Raw genomic sequence first — 24,201 nt, 5'->3', positions numbered from 1 at the left:
GATAGCCATTTGATAGACAAAGTAGAATCACGTATACCTAACCTTTTTTTGTTACGTCTTGATTCCTTTAAAAATGAAGATGTTAGCGGCGTTTGAAATTTTGCCGTTTAACCCGCGCGGGGCTGGGGTCTCCAGCCGAACGCGCGGGGCTGGGGGGGGTAAATTTTACCCCCCTGTTATCTCCCGAACTAATGGTCCGATTTGGAAAATTCAAACGCCAATCGAAAGATCTCATCACGAACAACTAAAAACATGTACTTAATTTAAAGTTTGAGGTCAAGGTCAAGGTCAGGTCAAGGGTACAAATTGCAAGTTTCTACAGTATCGGTCTTGCACCGTAGTTGCCGAAGAATGGAGTCATCGACTGAGACTGATTGCCCAAAACGTGTTCTTAGGCTACCAAGACAATATGCGTTGCATACAATATCATTCAGAGGTCAAGGTCAAGGTCAGGTCAGGTCAGGTCAGGTCACCAAAAAACAAAATATAGAAAAGGGCATGTGCGACACATGTTTTATGGGTCATTTTACTCAAAGAATTCAATAGGCACACTCAATAAGTGATATGGACCACCTCTGGATGAATTTCAGGTCGAGGTCAGGTCAAGGTCAGGTCAAGTGAGGTCAAATTTTGAAGTTGGTTCTTAAGGCCTAAAAAGGTGTCTATCTGATGCAGTTTTTCATGGCGAATCGAATGGTGCTATTTTTGTGTCCGTACGAGGTCTAGAACTTCCAAAAAATTCATTTTTCGAAACTTTTGTGTGTCGTGACGTCATAAAATTTTGAATAACTCCCACATTTTTGAACCGATTCTTCTAAAAATTGGTATGTAGGTGGCAGGTGCACATATACCACTTCTCTGACATATATTCCATTTTTTTTTCGATACACTCAAAATTTTGGATTTTATAACTATTTTCCCAAAAAAGTCAGTTTTTTGAAAAAATTTGGGCCAAAATCCAAAATTTTCAAAAAACCGGGACAGCCATTTGATAGACAAAGTAGAATGACGTATAACCTTTTTTGTTACGTCTTGATTCCTTTAAAAATGAAGATGTTAGCGGCGTTTGAAGTTTTGCCGTTTATGAGGCGAAAATGGCGAACATGACGTCACTAAAACGTCAATTTCTCAAAAAAAAAATTCCGACGGATTTCGTTCAAATTTGCAGGGAACGTGTCAAATTGATGTAAGAAAAGGTACTAAAAGTTTGGCGGCGCTGTGCGCCGCTGTTTTTGAGATATTGCAAAAAATTCGCGAGGGGGGTAAAATTTACCCCCCCCCCCCAGCCCCGTGCGGCTTAAGCGAAAATGGCGGACATGACGTCACTAAAACGTCAATTTCTCAAAAATTTTCTGTGACGGATTTCGCTCAAATTTTCAGGGAACGTGTCAAATTGATGGATGATAAGGTACTGAAAGTTTGACGTCGCTGGCGTAACGCGTTTAGAAGTTATTGGCGAAAAACGGGAGGGGGGCAGATTCTGCCCCCTCCCCAGCGGGTTAGAGGAGGCCCTGGGCAAGATTCCTTGCCCTGGGCCCTGGTGAATGCTCAACATTACTGCACAAACTGAAAGCGTCAATGAAAGGAAAAACTTTAATAAAAGGCACCAAATCCTAATATGGTATCTCTCAAATGTTTCAAAAAATACGCAGCAGTGACAAGCTTCAGCTGATAGATTCTGTTCGAAAACCCGAAGCGAGCAGCAATGCCCTATGCGAGCAGTAGCGAGAGGTTATATCAGAGTAGATTGTTAGGAGACTAAACAGTATTATGCGTGTTTCAATTTATGCTTGAAAATATTTTTGAATGTTTTTTTTACCCTTATGCCTTTGCTTTCGTCTCCAGCTGGAATAACCAGGGCCATTTATCTATGAGCAGGGGCCATGCTAGTTTCCGGGCCCCGGCGACAACCTATATAGAACACTCTTGCTATCGATCGTGGCAACGTTTTCGGCGAAAGACTATTGCACATTGCACAGTCTCCTTTGCGCGCTTGGGGTTTCAGGTTTGAAAATTGGATTTTTTTGGAAAGTTTGGCAGACCGAAATTTTTTGGATTGATTGGTTTCTGAAATTGGAAAGTTTTAGAGGTGTTCCGAGTAGCAAGTGCTGTCGGCGTTGCAAGCATTTTAAGGTATATGTCCAGGTCTTTCCGTCCCAGTCCTTGCACTTATTGTTATGCTTGTTTAAATTCTTTCTTGTTCTAGGATGCTCATTTTTTCTCAAAATAAAAATGCTTTGAACTGGTCAGTGGTCATGCTACCTTCTCTTCACCTGTCTTCAGCTACCCTTGCTAAATACTTGCATATGATTTTGGAAATTTATACTCTAAATCATGAATCACATGTAATTGCATATATTAGTACAGTCTACTTGAAACAATTCAATATCTTATCTTTTGTCTTTTTAGAAAAGATTAAGATCAAATTTGAGAAAAGTGATACCTATTTTTGAACTATATTCTATATAAACTATTGTTTGACACGGAAGCCTCAAACCCGTTGACCAATCATATTGCTAATTGCATAGTACAAACCTATTGGCTGTAAGCAGCAGCATGCTGATTGGCTGATGATGACGGCTGCATTCCTCAGCAAGGCACGCATTCCTCTGCAAGGCGCTCTTTTTGGAACGAGAAATGGAATATCATCCATTTCTCATCCATTTTCTTTTGCCTGTCCCGTAGCTCAGTTGGTAGAGCATTGGACTCCCGGTAGTGAGAGCCCGGGTTCGAGACGCTCTGGCGCTCGACATTTGAGACTCCTGACGGGGATGGTCTGCGACTCTGCGGTTGGTGGGAGCAGCCACAGCCAGTTGAAGTCAGTTGAGTGGGACAGGCCGTGTCCGGCTTTGAAGGGCACGTTAAGCTTTGGCATCTAAATTCTCCCGTTACCCGAAATTGAAATTGCGCGATTGGACGGTAGGGGTCGGGGTCTACGCAACAAGCTCTGCTTAGCGTGGGCTCGGGCTCTGTCAATGCGCCCATTCAAACATTCGAGCTAAATTTATAAAAAAAATCATCATCTAAGGTGATCATTGGTCAGTAAAAGCTTCTGATTTGTGCTAGTCTTAGCTCAAGCTACAAAATTTTATTCCAGTTCAAAACCTCATATTAAAAGTGAACTATTTCCTGTAGTTCTTCCTATGTTGAAATATATTTTTGTTTATAAAAAAGTTTTATTTTATTTGCTGATCATTTTGAGCATAAATCATACCTAAATCCATTGCAAAGAACTAATTTCAGGAAAGTGAACTATTTCCTTTAACAACACTGGAAAAGTAAACAACAGCACTGACAAGACTGGGTTATATTTGTGATTCAGATATCAAGTATCAACTATGATTCACCACTAGAATATGAAATCTAAGTCACACAAGTGATACCTTGTGATAGTGTGCGTCATATTCACACTATCATAACTGTAAGATAGTGTGCGTCATATTCACATAATTTTGAGCACATCATTCACCAGCCAATCCCAATGTGTGCTGACCACTAACTAGTTTCCAAATAATTATTTTTGGAAAATGTCTGGTGTTCTCAAAACACTTGAACAGAAGGATGTTTGCTGGCACAGGCACAGGGGGGGGGGGTGATGCAACTCCCCCTAAGGGTTTTCGCGAATAACTCGCGTAAAATGCGGCCGATCGCGACGAAACCTTCAGTACCTTTGCATTGATCAATTTTACACCTACCCTGAAAATTTCATGACCCTGACCCCAATGACCTTTGACCTGTGACCTCTTTTCCGTGACCATGTTTGGCCGAAATCGCGATTCAGCGTATGTCGGCTCGCATTAACCGCGCGTTTGCAAACTTTTCGTGGTTTGAAACGTTCAAACATGTGATTTGATGCTGCTCCCATGCATTAGGGTGGGTGTCAAGGTCACCTGAAGGTCAGGTCAGGTCATTGACCTTTGGTGACCTCGGCTCACTTTTTCGAGTTTTACATGTTTCTAGGCTAGTTTTTGGAGCTGAATTCGAATTTAGCAACCATTTGAACATTTACGAAGTAGTTTTGGTGCCTTCGTAACATCATGGTAACATGTTACGAAGCTGTCAGAGGCGGATGACAGGTACTACGAATACCCGTCACGACCCCTACCCGTTGACCTGACCTAACCTGACCCGACCTGGTCTAAACGCTTAACGACATCATCTGTGATCAAAACTAATATGATATTCGTGATCAGCACCCCGGAAAACTTCTTAGTAGCCACGCTTTACGACTTTCTAACAGGTCCCGATATTCCCGATTTTTGGGTCATTGACCTGACCTGGAAGGTCAACCGATGACCTAGGAGCTTAAAATTGGGTGTCATTGGCTTCCTCTCGTGATGGGCAACACGCTCGTTTTTTTCCGCGAAGCTCTAGCTCCATCAGGGGCCAAACGCGAGGGGGGGGGGGTCGTACCCCCCCCCCCCTTGTGCCGTCGAAGGACTCAAAATGGCCTGTGCCGGCGAGGGTTAAAGCATAGATAGCATAGGAATCATCAGCATATGATTTGTTTACTCCTTGGAAAAAGGTGTAAGGCTTAACAGTTCACTTGTTACATACTTCTGTTAGTTTTCATCCATGCCTACTGATGCTGAAATAGGTATCTGACCTTATTGGAGTGGAGCCCAACCTTCGAGGATAATATTGTTCTTGCCATGGGTCAAAGTTAGTTCGTCTCTGCTCTTAGCAGCATCATTGTTCACTTTACTTCAGGTGCAGGGTATAGGCAGTTGGCCATCCAGTTAGTGTCCTAAAATAATGATTGTCATTGCAAATCTCTCCACAATATCATTGAACAGGTGTCTGTGAATTGCTTTTGAGCCAGGCTGTTGAGTGGTAAGTTCAGACTGTACCAGGAAGTGAAGTGTACCTGGTAACTAACCATAATCCAGCTAAGTGAAAATGGCAAAGTTTAGTATAAAATGTAGGTATTCTACTCGCCAATCAATTCAGTATATAAAGCTTGAATTGGCATTTTGTTCATTCACGAGCAGCGGGTTGGAAGTAACTATGCATGGAAGCTTAGGTACTTGTAAAACTCGTAAAAAGAAAAAAGGGTCAAATATGGAAAGATAATATTGGACACTTACAACAGCCAATGGACTGGGGGGGATGCATTCTTATTTAGTTTCATTTGTTGTTGTCATCGATGTCTGACTGGCCCCTCTCCCCCAGCCGAGCCGGTCTGCCAGTGCCGCCATGTCGCTGCGCTCCTGGGTGGACGACCAGCTGCACGAGGTGCTCGGCCTCTCGGACAAGTACGTCAGCCAGTTCCTAATCGAGCTGGCGCAGCGCAGCGCCTCCGGCGACCAGCTGATCGACAAAATCCGCGACACGGGCACCATCGACGTTGACGCGCGCGTGGAGGCGTTCGCGCGCCAGCTGCACGGCCGCGTGCCGCGCGCCGCCGCCGGCACTGCCAAGCCGCAGCGCGCGCGCGAGGCGGCGCTGGCCGACGTGTACCGCCGCAATCAGCAGTACCGGCTGCTCTCCGACGACGACGATGAGCCGGCACCGGCGGCCGCCCAGAAGGCAGACAAGAAGAGGAAGCACATCAGGTCTGTGGGGTCGAATGGTTCGTCAGCTCATTATGCCTGTTCTGAATTTATCTTGTCTTAAGTTGAAATGTGCGCTCCTTGTATATATTGCGAATGTAAGTTGTCATCAGTCAATTGTCACGCATGAAAATCAGTCGATATTCATTTTCATGCTGCAATTTTTAATTGTACTGTCCCCTCATTTGACACGCACACGGCTGTTGTCATTGACAGGAAACGTAAGCAGTCGTCGAGCTCCGAGTCAGCCGATGAGCGGCCTCGCGGCGGCGTCAGTGTTGCGACGCCAGGCGGCGCCACCAGCTCCGAGGACGAGCTAGAGGCCGAGGAACGGGCCCGGCTGAACGACCTCAAGGAGCGGGACGCCCTCACCGAGCGGATCAAAAAGCGCGACCAGGAGAAAACGAGGAAGGTCGCGGAAAAGTCCGGTAAGATGATCGTTACAGGGCCTGCAAACTGTATGAAGGATGACTTCGGAGTGCGTGGACTGGGCCTGTTGTTTCTTTCACCGCGTTGAAAGCTGAGGCTGCTGCTATTTTGTGTCCGCGTGCTATTAGTTTCAAAGCAAGGGTTCCAGCGGCCAGTAGTTCTGATGGGATGAATGTCCTCACACTCGTTCCAACTCAGTGGTGTGGGGTGTGCTCGGTTTGAGTCTGGCAGCGGGGTCGCTCTGACAGCGGACAGCTGTCGGTCTAATAGCTGTGGACATTCAGACTATACTCAAGCTGCTGGTCGCCAGAGCACTTATTATTTTGCGTGGGCTTTTTATTTTAACTTACAATATTGCGATGCGCTAAACCTGCGTAAGTTAGTGCTGGATAAAAAATAGATACATATTGCACATCGTAGTTTGATATTGGTTTATCCCCTGGAAATTGTTGGCAAGCTATGTTATAGGCTTTCTGGAATCATTAAATTATTTCAAGATTTTCTGTCCAAAAGAGTACAAGCTGTTTCATGCCACGATATTTTAGTGAAATTGACGTGCGCCACCGTTAAATTGCCAGCATTGGTGGTGATGCATCTAAAATGCGAATTGGGGCTCACTGATATTCTATCACATGGTGGAAACTAGCGTAATTTTATGTTAACTTCGCCCCGATGGAGACCAGTTTAGTTCATTATTCTGAAGCGAAATTATCGACCGTACGCTCTATGATTACCGTTGCGACTGAAGCACAAAGAGCTCAATGTATAATCCTATTACAGACCACGCCTCAGTGGGTACCGCTGTAGTCGAGGCTAAGTGTCTGTTATTTCCGCGGAGCCCTGAGTTGCCCCGTCGCCTGACGCCCCTCCCCCCACCCCCGCAGACCGGCGCGGGTTCGAGGAGGCCGCCAAACGTCTGAAGCTGGAGTCGGAGGACCGCGCGGCGGCCGTGCCCCGTTTGCGGCTCGAGGCGCGTCGCAAGTACCTCTCCAAGCGTAAGGAGGACAAGCTGGCCGAGCTCGAGGCGGACATCGCCGACGACGAGTATCTCTTCGAGGAGTCGACACTGACCGAGCGCGAGAAACGTGAGAGAGATTACAAGAAGCGCGTGCTGTCGCTGGCCAAAGAACATGAGAAGGCGCGCGACCTGGAGCGCGTGCAGCGGTACCACATGCCCGAGGACATGAAGGAGGAGCCCACCAAGAAGTACACGGAGACGGACGCACGTGAGAAAGCGCCCAACTCGGAGCAGCGCAAGTGGGAAGAGGAGAAGCTGGAGGCCGCGCAGTACCGGGTCGGCGCGCGAGACGCGCGCGCCCGCGAGCCCGAAAATAAGTACGATCTGGTGCTGGACGACACTGTCGAGTTTGTGCAGGCCATGAAGATGCCGGGCACGTTGGAGAGCAGTTCCGGCAGCGAGGACGACGGAGATGGCAAGAAAAAGAAGAAGAAAAAGAAAAAGAAGAGTAAAGAAAAGAAGGCCGACGGTCCGGTGAGCGCGCGTCTGGAGGGTGACGCCGAGCGGGTGCTCTCGGCGCGTGAGAAAAAGGCCAAGGAGATCGAGGAATGTCAGCGCAGCCTGCCAGTGTTCCCGTTCAAAGAGGACCTGATCCAGGCGATCCGCGACCACCAGGTGCTCATCATTGAGGGCGAGACGGGCAGCGGCAAGACCACACAGATCCCGCAGTTCCTCTACCACAGCGGCTTCTGCGACAACGACATGAAGATCGGCTGCACCCAGCCGCGCCGGGTGGCAGCCATGTCCGTGGCTGCCCGTGTCGCCGAGGAACTCGCCGTCAAACTCGGCAACGAGGTCGGCTACAGCATTCGCTTCGAGGACTGCACGTCGGAGCGGACCCGGATCAAGTACATGACGGACGGCATGCTGCTGCGAGAGTTCCTCTCCGAGCCTGACCTGGGATCCTACAGCGTGATGATCATCGACGAGGCCCACGAGCGCACCCTGCACACAGACGTGCTCTTTGGACTCGTCAAGGACATCGCCCGTTTCCGCAAGGACCTGAAGCTGCTCATATCGTCGGCCACGCTGGATGCCGAGAAATTCGCCGACTTTTTCGACGGCGCTCCGATTTTCCGGATTCCGGGCCGTCGCTACCCCGTAGACATTTACTACACGAAGGCGCCCGAGGCCGACTACATTGACGCGTGCGTGGTGACGGTGCTACAGATCCATGTGACGCAGCCCTTGGGCGACATCCTGGTGTTCCTCACTGGCCAGGAGGAGATCGAGACGTGCCAGGAGTTGCTGCTGGAGCGCACCCGCCGGCTGGGCTCCAAGATCAAGGAGCTCATCATCCTGCCCATTTACGCCAACCTGCCCTCCGAGATGCAGGCCAAGATCTTCGAGCCGACGCCGCCTGGCGCGCGCAAGGTGATCCTAGCCACCAACATCGCCGAGACGTCGCTGACCATCGACGGCATCATCTACGTCATCGACCCGGGTTTCGCCAAGCAGAACAGCTACAACGCCCGCACCGGCATGGAGTCGCTGATCGTGACACCCGTCTCGAAGGCGTCGGCCAACCAGCGGGCCGGCCGCGCCGGACGCGTCGCCGCTGGGAAGTGTTTCCGTCTGTACACGGCCTGGTCGTACGCGCACGAGCTGGAGGACAACGCCGTGCCCGAGATCCAGCGCGTCAACCTGGGCAGCGTCGTGCTGCTGCTCAAGTCGCTGGGCATCGACGACCTATTGAGTTTCGACTTCCTGGATCCGCCGCCGCAGGAGACGCTGATGCTGGCGCTGGAGCAGCTGTACGCTCTGGGCGCGCTCAACCACCGGGGCGAGCTGACCACGCTCGGCCGACGCATGTCCGAGCTGCCCGTCGACCCGCAGCTCTCCAAGATGATCATCGCCTCGGAGAAGTACCACTGCTCCGAGGAGGTGGTCACCATTGCCGCCATGCTCTCCGTCAACAACTCGGTCTTCTACCGGCCCAAGGACAAGGCCGTGCATGCCGACACGGCCAGGAAGAACTTTTTCGTGCCGGGCGGCGACCACCTGGTGCTGCTGAACGTGTACGAACAATGGGCCGAGACCGACTTCAGCACGCAGTGGTGCTATGAGAACTTCATCCAGTACCGGTGAGTGGCGCCATGGCTTCAGTTTTTAGGGGGGAGGGGTCGCGCTCTTTTGGTCTAACAAGGTGGCCGAAGAACGGTGGAAGATTAGGAATTTGAGGCTGGGGTATTGGTTTCAGCAGCCACCATGCTGCGCCGCTGCTGCGCCAACCCTGAAGGGCAGGTCACCCAGCCAGCCCTATATCCTCCCATCGCACCGCCTGTGCTGTGAGAGCGGCTCAGTTGGGATAATGGTGACCGTCGCTCGTAACAGGGGGTTTGGGTTTTGAAAATGATAGGCGAGAGAGATCGCAGAGAAGGCGGCGTCGCTCCTTTCTACCGGGCCGGGGCCGGGGCTCTTAAGGCCATAGCTTGCAGCTGTGGAAATACTTCGTACTTTCTCTTGCTAACCAAAGTATATGGTTACGTATGTTTCGTTTTTTTTTTTTTGGCTATGTAGGAAAGGTTTCCGTTTCTTTTTGTTTCTTAGTGTCATTTAATCTTTTTTATTGCAAGGGTTAAGTGCAATAAAAATATTCCGATACGCTTTGCTGTTCTAAGATCTTTTTTCATCAAAAACCTGCCTGATTAAATTAGTTGTAAATTGTACTCTTGTTGCTCCCGGATACTGGTTTTATTGCATAGTTGTGGTGCTCCATCGCTGGATCGGAATGTTCGGTATTTATCATTAATGACAGTGTTGCCACTTGCCAGTCTGACGGAACAAGGGCAGGTAAGTATCCATGGACGCTGTTTTTTTCTCTTAGCAGATGCTGTGTGGTAGGTACTTGCCGCCAGTTGTCGCGCTAAATTACTTGCATTGTGTTCATTATCAATACTTTTTTTTTTACTGCGTTGCGAGCTGCAATACGTTAACAATGACTGAAGTCTAGACGTCATCACTGACTATGAATATTTCCTCATGCTGTAGCTGAGTATTGATCTTATGGAACTGAGCAAAAACGATGAATGTCTCTGATCCGATTGTCACATCGCTACTGCCTCTGCCGTTCACCGCTCACTGGGGACCCGAATGAGCTGGGTAAGAGCTGGGATGGGGAGGATGGAATCTCGCGTCCTCTTAATATACCCTTGAGAGGAAGTGAAACTATGCCTCATCCACACACATTAGGTTGGGGATGCATCGCGCCCAATCATTGGGCTATAGGCGGGTAAAGGCAGGACCGATCCCTCATCTGGATTACAATATATGAACAAAATTAGTGCACTCCTTCAGGCGCAGGTCGCGAACAGAGCCATTACCCATCACAAAGCATCCACTGCCCTCTGGAAGGCTGGAAATGTTGCGGCCATATCAGTCTGCAGCGTCCTGTGCCGTTGCGCAGTTTGTGACTGACCGCATTTTGTATCAGGGGTTTGTGCTTCCTGTGCGGCCTGAGGGGACGCGACACGGCTGCGTTTGCGGGTAACACTTTGAGGCAGTACGGACAGCAACATGCGAGTGCTCGCAATCGATGAATGTTTCGATGCCAACAATCGTATGTGCACTGATTTTGCACCGGGTTTCATTTTCAGCGAGCGGCCAACGGGAACATTAACCAAAGTTCGTTGGCTAGGCGAGGCAACTGCTGCTTCTCTGCCGCGAAGCGTAGTTTAATTCCTAGCCTTTGTTTCTGGGAGGGCATCATGTGAATGCCTGTTCAAATTATAAACTAAACTCGATTACGGGGGAAATATGTGACTGCTGCTGCATTGATGTTTCAGTCGATCTGCACGAGTTAACACTTTCGGACTCAATGGAATCAAAGCTGCTCCCGTTACAATTAGGAGCATTATAGAAATGCGCAGTTTGGGCGTGGGCTGACCATGGTGGCATGGTCCTTGCCTATTTCCAATCGTGTATAGTTATGTTCTGCGACCAAGCTTGTCTGATCTATCCAGTGAAACAGTAACGTCTTAAATTCAGTACCTACCTCGACATGCCGCGATATCGATTCATGGAAGCCATTCAGGTTTCGCGGAGCTTGCAAATGTAAATCGTGTCTGCGGACTCCGTCTCGGTGCGATAAAGCCCGCACCTCAGAGTCTCGCGGTCTGATGGTGTAGTGACGTATCGAACGTCTGACCTCAATCGTTGGTCCAACTGGACTGGTTTTACGGTGGGATAAACGTGTTTGTTTCGGAGTTTGACCGCTGTTGCTTCAGTCACTGAATGGTCAGGTAGCATGTGGTGAATTAACTCTGGTTTGAGTCCTTTCACAGACTCTGGAAAACCAACTTAAGTCTTAGACCTTAGACCACCTCTTCCCCGGCGATGGTGTTATTCCGTTGTTGAATATGTTATGGATAGTTCATACTAAAGCTCTCTGGGCCGAATACGGCCTACCGCTGCATTAAGTACCGTCTTTGATTCATGATCCCGATCCCGCACCAGCACTGGCCCTGTCCTTTTCCCGTTCAGTGCTAATTGTGTCTCTCTGCTACTCCTTGTGCTGTCCTATTGCGTGCCCGCCCACGCCCTAGTTGTTCCCACTCCCACTCTAGCTGCGGCTGTACACATTACTGACCGACGGTTCACCTACGTCCCCCAGGTCGATGAAGCGCGCGCGTGACGTGCGGGACCAGCTGGCCAGCATGCTGGAGAGGATCGAGGTGCCGCTCGTCTCGGCCAACAAGGACGACAATACGGCCATCCGCAAGGCGATCACGGCCGGCTTCTTCTACCACACGGCTCGGCTGACCAAGGCCGGCGGCTACCAGACGGTGAAGCAGTCGCAGACGGTGCACATCCACCCCAACTCGTGTCTGTTCGAGGACCTGCCGCGCTGGGTCATCTACTTTGAGCTGGTGTTCACCACCAAGGAGTTCATGCGGCAAATCGTGGAGATCGAGAGCGTCTGGCTGCGCGAGGTGGCGCCGCACTACTACAAAGGGAAGGAGCTGGACGACTCCACCAACAAGAAGATGCCCAAGGGAAGGGGCAAGTCGAAGGTGGAGCTCGAGCGGTGACGAGGGATGGACAGGGACCATACGGGGAAGGGATTGGGAGGGAGGGATGGGATCATCGCCATCTGTATACTATCACGTGTTATTGTCATTGTGATCTGTTATTACTGAGTGTGTTGGTTGAATACAAACGCAAATCATATCCAAGGCATTTATTGTCGAAAGCGTGGGAGGGAGGGAAGTGGGAGAGGCATAGAATGTGTGAATCAGAGAGTCATTATTGTCAACCTTAGGTATATTTCAAAATACCTGTCGCCAGATATCGATGCTCTGCTGCGCAATGTCAGCCCATCATCGCCAACGCAGAGCCATCCATACTCATAAGGATAAAGTGAAAATGTGGCAGAAGTTCGCACATCGCTCTGTTGTGAAGCGGAACTGATTTCAGTTCTAAGGGAGTTAAGGTAGTATGGCTACTTGCCGGTGTTCGTTGAAGTGATGGTTAACTTCTCCATCCCTTGACGCGCATCCGGGCGCAATGAAATCTGACGCTGGTGCACAGGCCGACTGTCACCGAGCTGTGGTGTTAGGACGAGCAGGAGTGGGCTCGACGATGATTGTTGGCTCGCCGGGGGTCGACCGTGTGCAGCTGCGGCCGATCTTGCTCTGAACTGGAAGCTAAATAATGCAGAACACGTGTCTGCCGCTACAGTTGTGACAATGCTGGCTTAACAGTTAACAGTTAACACCTGGGCCTGAAGTTTCATGCTCAGTTGCAGTAACGGCGATGCAGCACAGCCTTGCTAGTGGAGAAAGCACCGGTGGCGCGCTGCCCACTCCAGAGGTTCAACGTCATGATAACGAGAAAGCTCCCGCGATCTCCGCGCCGCACCGGACTGCGCCAGTTTTGCCGGCTGTCCTAGATTTTGATTACGGCGGCAGGGTGCAGGCTTCCCTGTTACAAGAGTTCCTCTGCTCGTCCGTGTTCCAGGGTCCTCCTTCAGTTTCGTTCAGCACTCTCTGGAAATCGCATTGGAACATTGGTCTGAAGAAGTCGCCGATGCTGGACTGACACCCACCGGACGAACCGGCGCTCTGCCACGCCGACTGGACGTACACAGAGTGCGGGTGGTGGTCTCCCCTCTCGCACTCCTTGTGTATGTCGAATGTCAGCTCCTTGACGTTGACGGTCGTGTTGTCATCGAACTCGAGCGATCCCGGGTCGGCTCGCTCCACCCGCAGCACGGTGATGTTGAGCGCCGGCCGCCGGCCGGTGCCACGGTCGCCCGCCGCACGGAGACCTCGCAGCCCACCGGGGTGCAGACGGGACGAGACCCGCAGGTCGCGCACCGAGAGGCCTCTACTGGCGTTCACCCAGAGCGAGTCCGGCCACAGGTCGCCGATGTCAGTCTGCCTGAGCGAGAGCCGCGACACGTTCAGCTGCACGCCACCGGTGTCGATGGCCAATACCTTGCAGTCGAGAAAGGTCAGCTCGTCCACGGCCCCGGTGATGGCGTCTGCGCTGACCCGGCCCAGCCGGCTGTGCCTCAGTGAGAGCTCCTTGGCGCCCGGTAGCACATGCAGACACCCGGAGCGCAGCGTGCGCACCTCGGCCGAGATCAGCCGCAGGCGGCCGACGCGGCCGGCCAGCGCGCCGCGTGCGCACTCGGCGACGGTGACGTTGCGCAGGGTGAGTTCGTCGACTGTGGCCTGGATGGCGCCCTTAGCCAGCACCAGTTCGGTGATGTTCTCCAGGAGAAGTCGGCGCACGACGGTGGTGGCCGCCAGCGCGCTACCGTCCACCCGGCACCTGGCCACGTTGGTGATCTGCACCACCGAGTCGGTGCCTCTCCAGCCGTCCAGCGCGTGCGGGTGCAGTTCGACCTTCAACACCCGGTCGATGGTTAGGTTGCCGCTGGTGCCGACCGGCGACGGCACGGTTGGTGTTTGATCTCTACCCAGGAAGATGGCAGTGTCCAGGTCTTTCAAAAGAACGTCTTGCTTTCCGTCCAAAGCGTTGTGTTCCACCTTCACACCATATGAGCCATTTGTGAAGTGCAGTACTTGATAGCTCGAAGACGTCTTATCCTTGGGTACGTCCATAACCTGTAGAGTACATGTCAAGGATCGTGTGAGATCATGCAATCTCTTTGACAATCGAACGTCTCAATAGATAAGCAGGTACATATCAATGCTCGAAATTAATCCCACCCGGCACCCATAAGCAAAATGCATCATCCTAACGGTATGTGCAGGGTGTCCAGAAATTATTTGCCCCTTGTTTATTCAGCTATAATCCCCAGTGGCGCGGGAACTTCTTCCAGACTTGGGGGGGGGGGGGGGCTGAACCATAAAAGAGATCAACCTAGGGTACCCCCAAATCTAGTTTTCTCACCGGTTTTAGGCCACTTATTTTTCCGAATCCAGACCTTGGCCTTTCAACAACAACAAAAAAAAAAACGAAAATATTTGCACAAGTCAGGTATTCCGTCTCAGCTGAGTGAAGAAACTACCGTTTTGGCCACCTGGAATTAAGTTTTTAATCTGCCAAGTGAGTTGCCGAGCCAGTAAAGGGGTGGATTTTTCACTTACTGCTTTCTTCCTTGGCCGATCACTTTCGAGAATGCGGCATCGGCTCTCGGGACATCAAGCGAGTTGATATCCTGTCTGAACCTCCTTGGAGGTCAGCTGCTCCCTCTGTGGATCTTACACTGTCGGGCACATGTCCATCAAGACAGCCCATATTTAGTCCAGATTCAGCCCGGATTCAGCCCAGATTCGGGACGCCTTCGATCAAGCTGAAACTCGCACACCATGTAGGTCCTGACATGCCCAATCCACAGTCCGAGTCATTCGAGGACACTCCCAGCCGTTTGACCTACAGAGGTCAGCAAAGGTCACGTGGCCAAAATTTGCACAGCAGATTGTGGCCTACCGAGTAGGTAGAGCTAGAGCGCTAAAATGGCACCAATCGACTCGCAAGCATCTAATCTTACTTTCTCAATACCCATTTGACCTCTCAAGGTCATGCGATGACCTAAGATCATTTGTGGGCTATGTCGAAAATACACTTGCACAGCAGTTCTCGAGTAGAGGGATTGACCGAATTCCAAATCAAAGCACATCATCGGGTAGTTCATAGGCCGTAGTAACTTTCCTTAGAAACCGCCTCTCGATATGTGACCCCGTTTGACCTCAGCAGGGCAAAATGTACAAATAAACGACACTCCATACGTCGCAGCCCGGATTCAGCCCGGATTCGGGACACCTCCGATCAAGCTGAAACTCGCACAAAATGTAGTTCCCATAGTTCCCATACCCGCTCTGGGATGCCAGAGCGGATGAAATAATGGGTATGACGGGGCGGGGGATACTATCGCGAAATAAACCATGACCCAGGGGCTCTTTGTTTATTAACTAGGCGGCGAGCTGATGGAGGGACAAATAATTTCCTGGCACCCTTTATGTTACAGCAAAATATCGCAATTGTGAATTCACCTTCTTGTGCATGCTAAGGTCGCACTCGATGCCGTTTTGAGAACCCCGTCGGAAACGACAGCAGCCATTAGGTGTGTTACATCTTAAGCTGTGAGCCCCAGCCCACAGCAGAGCCAGCAGCGCTGCCCGCAGCGGCAGCTCGAGCATGGTTGCCGCGCTGCAGAAGATCTGGGACGACCGCGCGCCGGCCGGGGTCCCTTCACTCTTCTAGAGTCTAGAGCACAACACGTGAATGGCTCGGAGTGTTACCAAACCGTGACTTCGGGATGTTCTACGACTGCAGTAACACTGAGACACTGAGACGCCGCGGCTTTGGAGCGTTCTACAGCAGCACAGTGACACTGATACACTCCGATTCTGGCACGTTATACGCTCGCAGTAACACTGCACTGATTCAGGAGCGACTGTGAGCTACTGCCGGGATACCACGAGCGACCACATTTATCGACAGTGTCGGATAGAGGCGACCACCGGAAGTTGGTCCGTCCGTCCCGGCGCCCCCTGCGGCCGACAGTGGGCGCCATCCGGCTTCCGGTCGACGAAACAGCATATATATGTGGAGCGAATTGCGGTGTTGAGTCACACTTGATAAACCGTGCCTTCTGCGCGGCCCTTTGTGATGCTGTGCGGCCTGTGCAAATGATGCTCATCACCCTGAAACTGTGTAATGTGAGTGGATCATGCGTCTTGCTGTGCTCCAAAACGGCTGTCCGTATTCCGTAATTTGTAGAGAGCTGCAGGCAGGTTCTGGTGAATATGGATATGGTATGGATATCCTTATTCCACATGGCAGACGTTGATGTTCAAAGCTGCACCAGTACTCTGACCACTAGCCAGTTGTGGCGACAGATCCTCCTATAGTGTTTTGTTTTTAGTCGGGACATAAGCATTAAGCACAAACACGTTGAGTGAGTAGCCCGATATTTTCTGCCGTCTGTCGGCCATAGTGAGTGTTAGTTTGTCGCGCATTTCCGGTCACCGTCCCGACCGTTCGCCGCCTTGGCGGACGGACGCACAGGCCAGCTTTCCGTAAAGGCCTGGCTACACTATGCGTTTTCTGCGTGCATTTTTTGCGGGTTTGCGTTCTTTGCGTAATATCATTCTAGAAAAAAGTTCTAAATGATATAACTTTTAAATTAGTTAAATGCAAAAGTTAATATAACTCTTATATTAACTAAAATTGAATATAAAAAACATCACAAAAACGTAATAGGTAGGGTAACTGTGGGGAAAACGCACCCCTGGGTTAAACGCCTACCCTAAAAAATCGTATTTTTTATCGACGGATAGGTGTTTTATCCTGTCTTTCAGAGCAGTCAGCTCCTTGTTTACGTAGGTCTCTATTTCCGGTTCTGCGTCTTGAGGAGCAGCGTGGGTAGGTGCTGATGTTGGTTTTGGGTGTTGTTTTTGTTGTTTTTACAGAAGATTCCTAATATTTTGGTGCCCTCTTTATATCACAAAACTTGCTATTGTGCACAAACTGCACATCACTCAAGACTGCGTTTTATTGTCATTCTGTTGAATTTATTATGCTGCGGCGTTAGTGGCGCGTTTTTTGTCAATATTTTGTTGACCGGAAATGGAGTGGATGGGGAAAGACGCCTACTCGATGCATGGGGCAAGACGCCCCCAGTTTTCTGAAAGGGGGCGTTTTGCACGGTGGTGAGAGTGCAGGGAAGCGCCCTGCAGGTCGGGGCCGAAAAGGCCTCTCCCTGTCCTTTTTTTTGCTGATATGTCCTAAACGACTGCAGATATCGTCACCAAACTTTCAGGACTCCTCCGGGCATCCATTTTACACATTGCAACACAATTTTATTCCAAAGGCTATGATAGGTTGACCACAAATGAGTCAAGTTCTGCCATGTTCATCATATTCTGTTGATGGATGGGGTGGGGGCGCTTTGCACATGGGTGTGGGCGTATTACCCAGGGTGTGAGGCAAAACGCCCTTTTGTAAGGGTATGCGAAAACCTTTTTGGGGGGTTGAATACCACACGCAGGTGTCTTTTCTTGGTCTCAAAGCGTAGTAAAAAGAATGAGCTACATGATGGTGCCCAAAGGTTTGAGTAATCTGTGTTAGGTTGAGTGACAGAAGGTTTCGCGCGGGGGGCGTTTTTGACCTATTCCCCCTACCTATCGTTTATTTTTCTCGCACGACATTACGCAAAACCTGCAAACCCGCAAAAAACGCACGCAGAAAGCGCATAGTGTAGCCAGGCCTTAACCCGCGACCTGGTGGGGGGGGGGGCTATTTTTTGCCCCCCCTCCAGACTTTTCGATATATCTCCAGAACCACTGCGCCGATCGTCACCAAACTTTCAGTACCCTCCCGGACATCAATTTTACACATTGTGACCAAAATTTTTTCCAAAGGCTATGATAGGTTGGCCGGAAATGACGTCAGAGTGACGTCATGTTCTGCCGTTTTCGACCCAAAAAAGGGTTTCGCGGGAAGAGCTGTCAGGCCCATAGCTTTGCAAATACAAAAAAAATGATAAAGACATAAAAGCTGTAGATTGGACAGGGCTACAAAACTGCTATCTCGGATTTTTGAAATTTTTGGATTTTGACCCTCAAAAATCAAAAATAGATTTTTTGGATATAATAATCGAAAAATCCAAAAAGTTTTTTGAATTTCGCAAAAACCGGAATATATGTGATAGTCCTTACCGCCTTCCATCCACATACCAAATTTGAGATTGATACCTCTTTTTTTTGGCGAAGTTATAGCGAATAAACTGTTCAAAATTGATGACTTCAAATTTTCAAACTCAATTTTTAGCAATTCTAGACCCCGTAGCGCAAAACAAAGACCACCATTAGACTCCCCGTGACGAGGTGCATCGAATCAATACCCATTTTATGCAAAACTATCAACTTTAAAATTTGACCTTTTTTGGCCTGACCTTGACCTGACCTTGACCTGAACTTCACCAGAAAGTGACCTAAGCCGTACCTGATAGTCGTATAACCAACACCATTGAGTTGGAAATGAAAAATTGGCCATAAAACATGTATCACACAACCTTAGTAAACTTGGGCTCATGTGACCTGACCTGTGACCCTTGGTGACCTGACCTGTGACCTGACCTGGTATTGCCAGTGACCTCTAATAGCAACATATCTACTAGGCAACTGACGCCCTACCGCTGATTCTCGACAAAATACGTTTTCCTCGGTGTTATATTGCATTCCCTAGAAGACCCGTGAACGGTGAAACATTTCATTTTTGACCTGACCTGTGACGTCATCGGTGACCCCGAGGTCAATGAAATTTGGTTTCCTTCGACAAATTTGACAGTCCTTTCGAACGCCGTTTGAATTTTGCGGATCCGTCCAGTAGTTTCGGAGATACGAGTGGGGGGGGGGGAAATAGCCCCCCCCCCCACCAGGTCGCGTTATAAACAGACCCCACCAGGGCGCGGGTTAACACGCGCAGTGGAAGGGGGGGGGGCGGATTTCGCCCACCCCTCCTGTTTTTCGCCAATAACTCGCGCCGCTAACATGATATTAAAGGTAGTGTGCCAGCTTTCTTGGACCGTATGGAGTTAATGGCCCAGATAAGGAGAACCGGATTTTTAGAACTTATCCATACCTTCAAAACTCATGGAAACGTCTTAAATTCTTCAAATTTTGAGTACCCCAGTGCGAAATTCGCCCCGACGGGTTGTCGGTCGTACCCCAACCACATTTCACACCACTATGAACAATAAATGCACACACTGAAATCGCTATTACCGATATGCTCATCCAATCAAGTTTCGATAAACCCGTTCATCATCATCTCCTGCGGTTTCGAACACGCCTGTTAGGTGGCTTCTGATGCTCGTCGAGGTCGGAATTTCCAAATACGCGTGATGCGTCGGGCCGCGCGCTCTGACTTCGGCCAAGAAAAATGCGTCAGCTGATCATTGTCATTTCTGCCACTTGCGTGTGGTGAAATGGGGTCATAACTTATAAGACGGCTTTTTCATATCAATTATTTTACATAAAATCATATCAAATCAAATCAAATCATAAATCAAACCATAAATAATGTTCGACAGCCAAATAAAAGAAACAATACCAATACGGGCTTACAGTTTAAGGCTCGACATTGTGTTGTCTACGATTAAACAGCTGATAACTCATTCCCGTACGTCGTATGGTCGTTACACTATAATGACCTTTGCTTATTGTCACAAGTGCGCCGCATTCGCGATTGTTGCCCGACGCCTGTTTGCAGGTGAGCCCACTACAGTTGTTATACATATCTAAAAACCGAAAAACTTTTAGGCGAAAAAGGCACTATTCCAGGCCCATTTTTGATTTTTTTTTTTTGCGATATTAGGTAAAAACAGAAGCTTCTTATCCTAGGAAAAATAAAATGGGAAATCTTTCAAAGGTGGCACACTACCTTTAATGTGAAATTTTGCCTACCTGTCCAGAATTGAACTGCGGATCTTCTCGTGCAAGAAATAAAAAAATCGGGTCACAACTTTTCTAGTAATAATAGCGGTGTAAAGTCAAACATCCTGCCGCCGCGGCGGCGCGGCGGCGCGGCGGCCGGCGCTAGCCGTTACGCGCCGCCTGAATTGTAGACTGTGCCGGGGCGGGACAGTTCGGTCTTTACATCGCGCTCCTTACCGCTGATTATATTCGATTCGCGTCAATTGTTGTGAGAAGACTAAGAAATGTACAGGCAATCTTATGGTCAAAGAATTTTGAAAATCGGCCGGTAACAACTTGAGTTATGAGTGTGTAAACACAAAATTGTGATTGCCGCGTTTCCCGCGTCCGCCGATCCCGCTTCAGCCGGCGACATCTTACGCTTAGCAGGCTTCTAACTGCCATATTTATCGTTGGATTAACAAGAAATTCACAATACATACTCACAAATGTATGTTCTTTCGTATAGTGAAAGAAAAAAGAAAATTGGCCGGTAACTCTTTGAGTTATCGGCGTATAAACGCAAAAAAGTCGCTAATATGGCAGATTTGACCACTTTTGACCTCATTTGACCTTGAAGATATTGACCTAGGGTCATGAAATTCACACACAATAGAGTTCCCCTAGGCCCCCACCTACCCTCCAAATTCCGTCTTTCTAGCTCTAGTGGAAGCTGAGATCTTAGTAGGGGGGGCGACCTCCGCCCCCCCTCCACTGGGCGTAGTACTCGCAACCCTTCCACTGCGCGTGTTAACCCTCGCCCGCACATGCCATTTTCCCATCCTAGAACGCACATGGGGGAGGGGGGGTGGTTGCCACCCCCCGCGCCATTTCGTTCCTGTTGGAGATAGAGCTTAGCAGTAAAGACCAAAAAGATTCTTTGGGAAGAGACGAATCCAATGATACCCAGTTTTACTTTTTCAGGTCAGTCATTGACCTTCCAGGTCAGGTCAAACTAAAAAATGTTGCTGTTTTGGGTCACCGTTGGATATCAAGTGCGCTGCTTATCAAATACCGATGACGATGCTGTTTTCTGGTGCCAAGCCAGCTAGAACCTCTTTGTCACACTATCCGACCAGAATTTTGCTGCTGAGGTCATTTCAGATCAAGTTAGGTCAAGGTCAATTATATGTGTTTGTATGTCTGTGTGTGTCTGTGTGTATACTGATGTGTGCACCGATTGTTTTTGGGTCCATATCACATGAAATCATGATCTGAGAAGCTTTTACCAAAAATGCAGTCAAAAAACTTCACAAAAAGTAAATTCAGCTTGCCTAAAACGCAATTATCTTAGATGACCTAGGTTGACCTTGACCCTGACCTTGACCCCTGTACATCGTCGAACAACATGTTCCATGATAGGTGGGAGGTAAGACTGGCAAAAAAGGCCGAAATCAGGGTGTCAAAAGCTCACAAAGCCCATGGCAAACGCAAGATGTTGAGAATTGGCCATTTGGGTCATGACATGACCTGAAAAACAAGGTCATATCTCCGAAACCAAAAATCACAGAAACTTGAAATTTTCAGTGGACATCAAGAAAGGATAGACAAGCAGCTATACGAAAAATCAGCCTTCTAGCTCTAAAAATGTTGAGTGCAGAGCAGAAAGACTGCCTGGGGGGTGGCAACCACCCCCCCCCCATGTGCGGGCGAGGGTTAATACCTAAATCCGCTATTATGGCTTGAACGTGTCTCTCATCTCTGCTCACTGATGTTGGGAAGTCAGATAACAAAATTGTACGCATATTGTACGCAAAATTGCACGCATTCGGCAATTTGAAAATCTCCAGCTCAGAAAAACCGGAAATGGAATGTCCTCACGACCCCGCCCTCGGTCTGAGTAAATTTACGAAAATAGTTGTGTCTAGAAAGGCAAACAACGCTTACATAATATTCGTATTGCCTACCATCATGCTGTGCTATTGTAGTCAATACGTACCAGTAAAAAGGAACGTTCTGTTCCGTGGGTCATTTTTCGAACGCTGTTGACCTCTGAAGATTGTGTGGGTGGCAATAATCAGAGCTGGCACCGCCCGACGGCACTCGCTGCGAATGCCGAGCTCCTCTCCCGACTAGAATACCATCACTATGTTTTTCACGTGCCTTATTTGGACCACTGCGATCGGTGGACCAATGGGCCAGGCCGCGCTTACAATTCCGTGGAACACGAGACGGTTCAATTCGCCGCTCAGTGCCGGACACCGCAACTTTTTAGACCCGACTGGAATCGAAGCTTTTTGCGAACCGAAAACCGGCCTATCGAACAAAGAGCTGACTTCCAAGACGACGTAATAATGGAATCGGATATTGCCAGTATGGGCAGTATGACTTTCTGGATAAACGCGAGCTTATTGTTTTTATAACCCTCGCACTTGGGGGTTAATATGGGGGGGGGGGGGGAGGAAGCGGATGGACCGTCGGTGGTTTTCGCAGATAACTCGTAAAAAGCGGCGGATCGTGAAGAAACTGAGTACCATCCATTTAATCATTCCTACACCGATCCCGGAAATACCATAATCCTGATCCAAATGCCCTCTGACCTGTGAACTGTCTCTGGAGACCGTCAGACCAGAATGGCGATTTGGCGTAGGTAAATAGGTACCTATGTCAGCGTACAGTCTGTCTTAAAGGGACCCTCCCACCTTCAAAAAGTTTATGAATTGGCATGAAAGTGATGTCGCTCGGTTCAGAAAGAGCGAAAACGAATATCTACCAAATTTCACCGAAAAATATTCACCGGTTTTCAAGATATTAGACTTTTACTTTTGTTTACTTTTTGGGATCTCCGCTGTTCCTAGCGACTTTATTTGGAAGCAATAGTTTGGCAGCTGATAGTGCGGCACTTGTTGCGCGCAAAGCAGCATATACCACCGCGTGCTACAAAACGTTTTAGTCAAACATTTAAAAATCGTTAGATATCTGCGCTGACGTCACACATTCAGAGGGGTATTCCTATGCATTAGCCCCTCTGAATCAAAATGCTGCAATTTTGAAATTTAATATTTCCGATTTAACCCTCGCCGGCCGAGGGGGGATAGGGTTTTTTTTCGCGATAGCTCGGAACACGCTGGCGATAGAGAGCTGAAACTTGGCATACCTGACCTTTGATCCAAGCCGGATCTTTTGACACCAACCGCATTTTTGGGTCAGGTCAGGTCACTGACCTATGACGTCATAAGTGAACCTCTGCACGGTCTTCAGATGTCGCAACTTCGCAACGCCCTCACTGCCAGAGGAGATGTCACAGGGAAATGAAACTTGCAGGATCTAGTATCCATTATGAGTCCCACAACTTGTATATCTCGGATTTTTCCTAAAGGTCATATGAGGTCAGGTCATTTTCGTGACCTCACCATTATAAGTCAATGGGGAAAAATGAAAACTGCTATTCTGGCGCCGGGAACGATCTCCAACTATCTCAAGCACACAGAATCGTGATTTGATGCACTCCTTGCAAGGTTAGATGCGTCACTTTTGCAATGTTGACCTTGCGTGACGTCATTTATGACGTCATCAAGGTCATATTAGTTTTTCGTCAATAACTCTTGATCAAATTGAGCTAGCGAGTCGGGAAAGCCACCAATAAACTCAGGAAGACCTGCCGAATCGAATGATATGCAACATGACCTCTTTCGACCAACTTCGTGACCTGGGGGTGCTGACCTGACCTTGACCTGAGTTCAACACCCCAAGTTGACCTGACCCGGACAAAAAGTATATCATTCGACGCGCCTGAGCGAGACGAACACGATGCTGCCAAAATCGGCGCTCTGCGGCCGTTTTTTGCGAAGTTATTCACCAAAAACTGAACCGTACCTTGGGGCACTTGACCTGACCTCAGAGGTCACCGGTTGAACTAGGACCTTAAAATCGGGTACCAATCTCTGCGTCTCGTAACGGCGCACACGCTCGTTTTTTTCCGCGACGCGCTAGCTCCACCAGGGGCGAAACGGCGAGGGGGGGGTCGTACCCGCCCCCCCCCCTCGGCCGGCGCGTATGTAGAAAACCAATAGGTCCGGCGAGGGTTAAGGCATTTCTCGATGTTGTGAGTGCCGAAACCGGTAATTGTGAGCCAGGGACCCCATTTTGGCCATCTCAACTCAAATCTAATGTTAAGGTGGGAGGGTCCCTTTAAAAGTACCGCGCAAAGTGACGGTGGTTCCATCAAGCCTGACGGAGGAAGGGCCTGCTTAATTTGAGTCACCGAAGCAATTGACATCCTCGTCCATTCCCCAGGTCAATTGGTTCGGTGACTTTCATATTATAGCAGGGGCCTTTCCTCGGTCAGGCTTGATGGATCCACAGTCAC

At 49.3% G+C, this 24,201-nt stretch overlaps 2 protein-coding genes across 5 annotated transcripts; one reads left to right on the top strand and one right to left on the bottom strand.

Annotated features, from left to right (window-relative positions):
- The first annotated feature begins 1,817 nt into the window (after nt 1-1,817).
- LOC122389840 (pre-mRNA-splicing factor ATP-dependent RNA helicase DHX16-like) lies at nt 1,818-12,168 on the top strand. 4 transcript variants are annotated; one of them, XM_043382269.1, is made up of 6 exons: nt 1,959-2,005; nt 2,041-2,133; nt 5,173-5,555; nt 5,769-5,980; nt 6,866-9,083; nt 11,612-12,168. In XM_043382269.1, the coding sequence occupies exons 3-6, from the start codon at nt 5,197-5,199 to the stop codon at nt 12,027-12,029; spliced, it is 3,207 nt and encodes a 1,068-aa protein (XP_043238204.1). In that variant the 5' UTR covers nt 1,959-2,005; nt 2,041-2,133; nt 5,173-5,196; the 3' UTR covers nt 12,030-12,168. The 4 variants fall into 4 exon arrangements, with proteins under 4 accessions (XP_043238206.1, XP_043238205.1, XP_043238204.1 ...); XM_043382271.1 differs by having other exon boundaries at nt 1,818-2,133; XM_043382270.1 differs by lacking the exon at nt 2,041-2,133 and having other exon boundaries at nt 1,937-2,005.
- Nucleotides 12,164-15,979, bottom strand: LOC122389842. Its single transcript, XM_043382273.1, has 2 exons — nt 15,465-15,979; nt 12,164-14,072 (listed from the first exon to the last, which is right to left on the bottom strand). Exons 1-2 carry the CDS (start codon nt 15,609-15,611, stop codon nt 12,897-12,899), a joined length of 1,323 nt encoding a protein of 440 aa, XP_043238208.1. The 5' UTR covers nt 15,612-15,979; the 3' UTR covers nt 12,164-12,896.
- Nucleotides 15,980-24,201: the final 8,222 nt, after the last annotated feature.

This window comes from Amphibalanus amphitrite, unplaced genomic scaffold (genome assembly GCF_019059575.1).
Source record: "Amphibalanus amphitrite isolate SeventyFive unplaced genomic scaffold, NRLGWU_Aamphi_draft 000374F_arrow, whole genome shotgun sequence".
Taxonomy (NCBI): Eukaryota; Metazoa; Arthropoda; class Thecostraca; order Balanomorpha; family Balanidae; genus Amphibalanus; species Amphibalanus amphitrite.
Note: the sequence above shows the minus strand (reverse complement) of the source record. Positions and strands in the feature narration are given on the sequence as shown.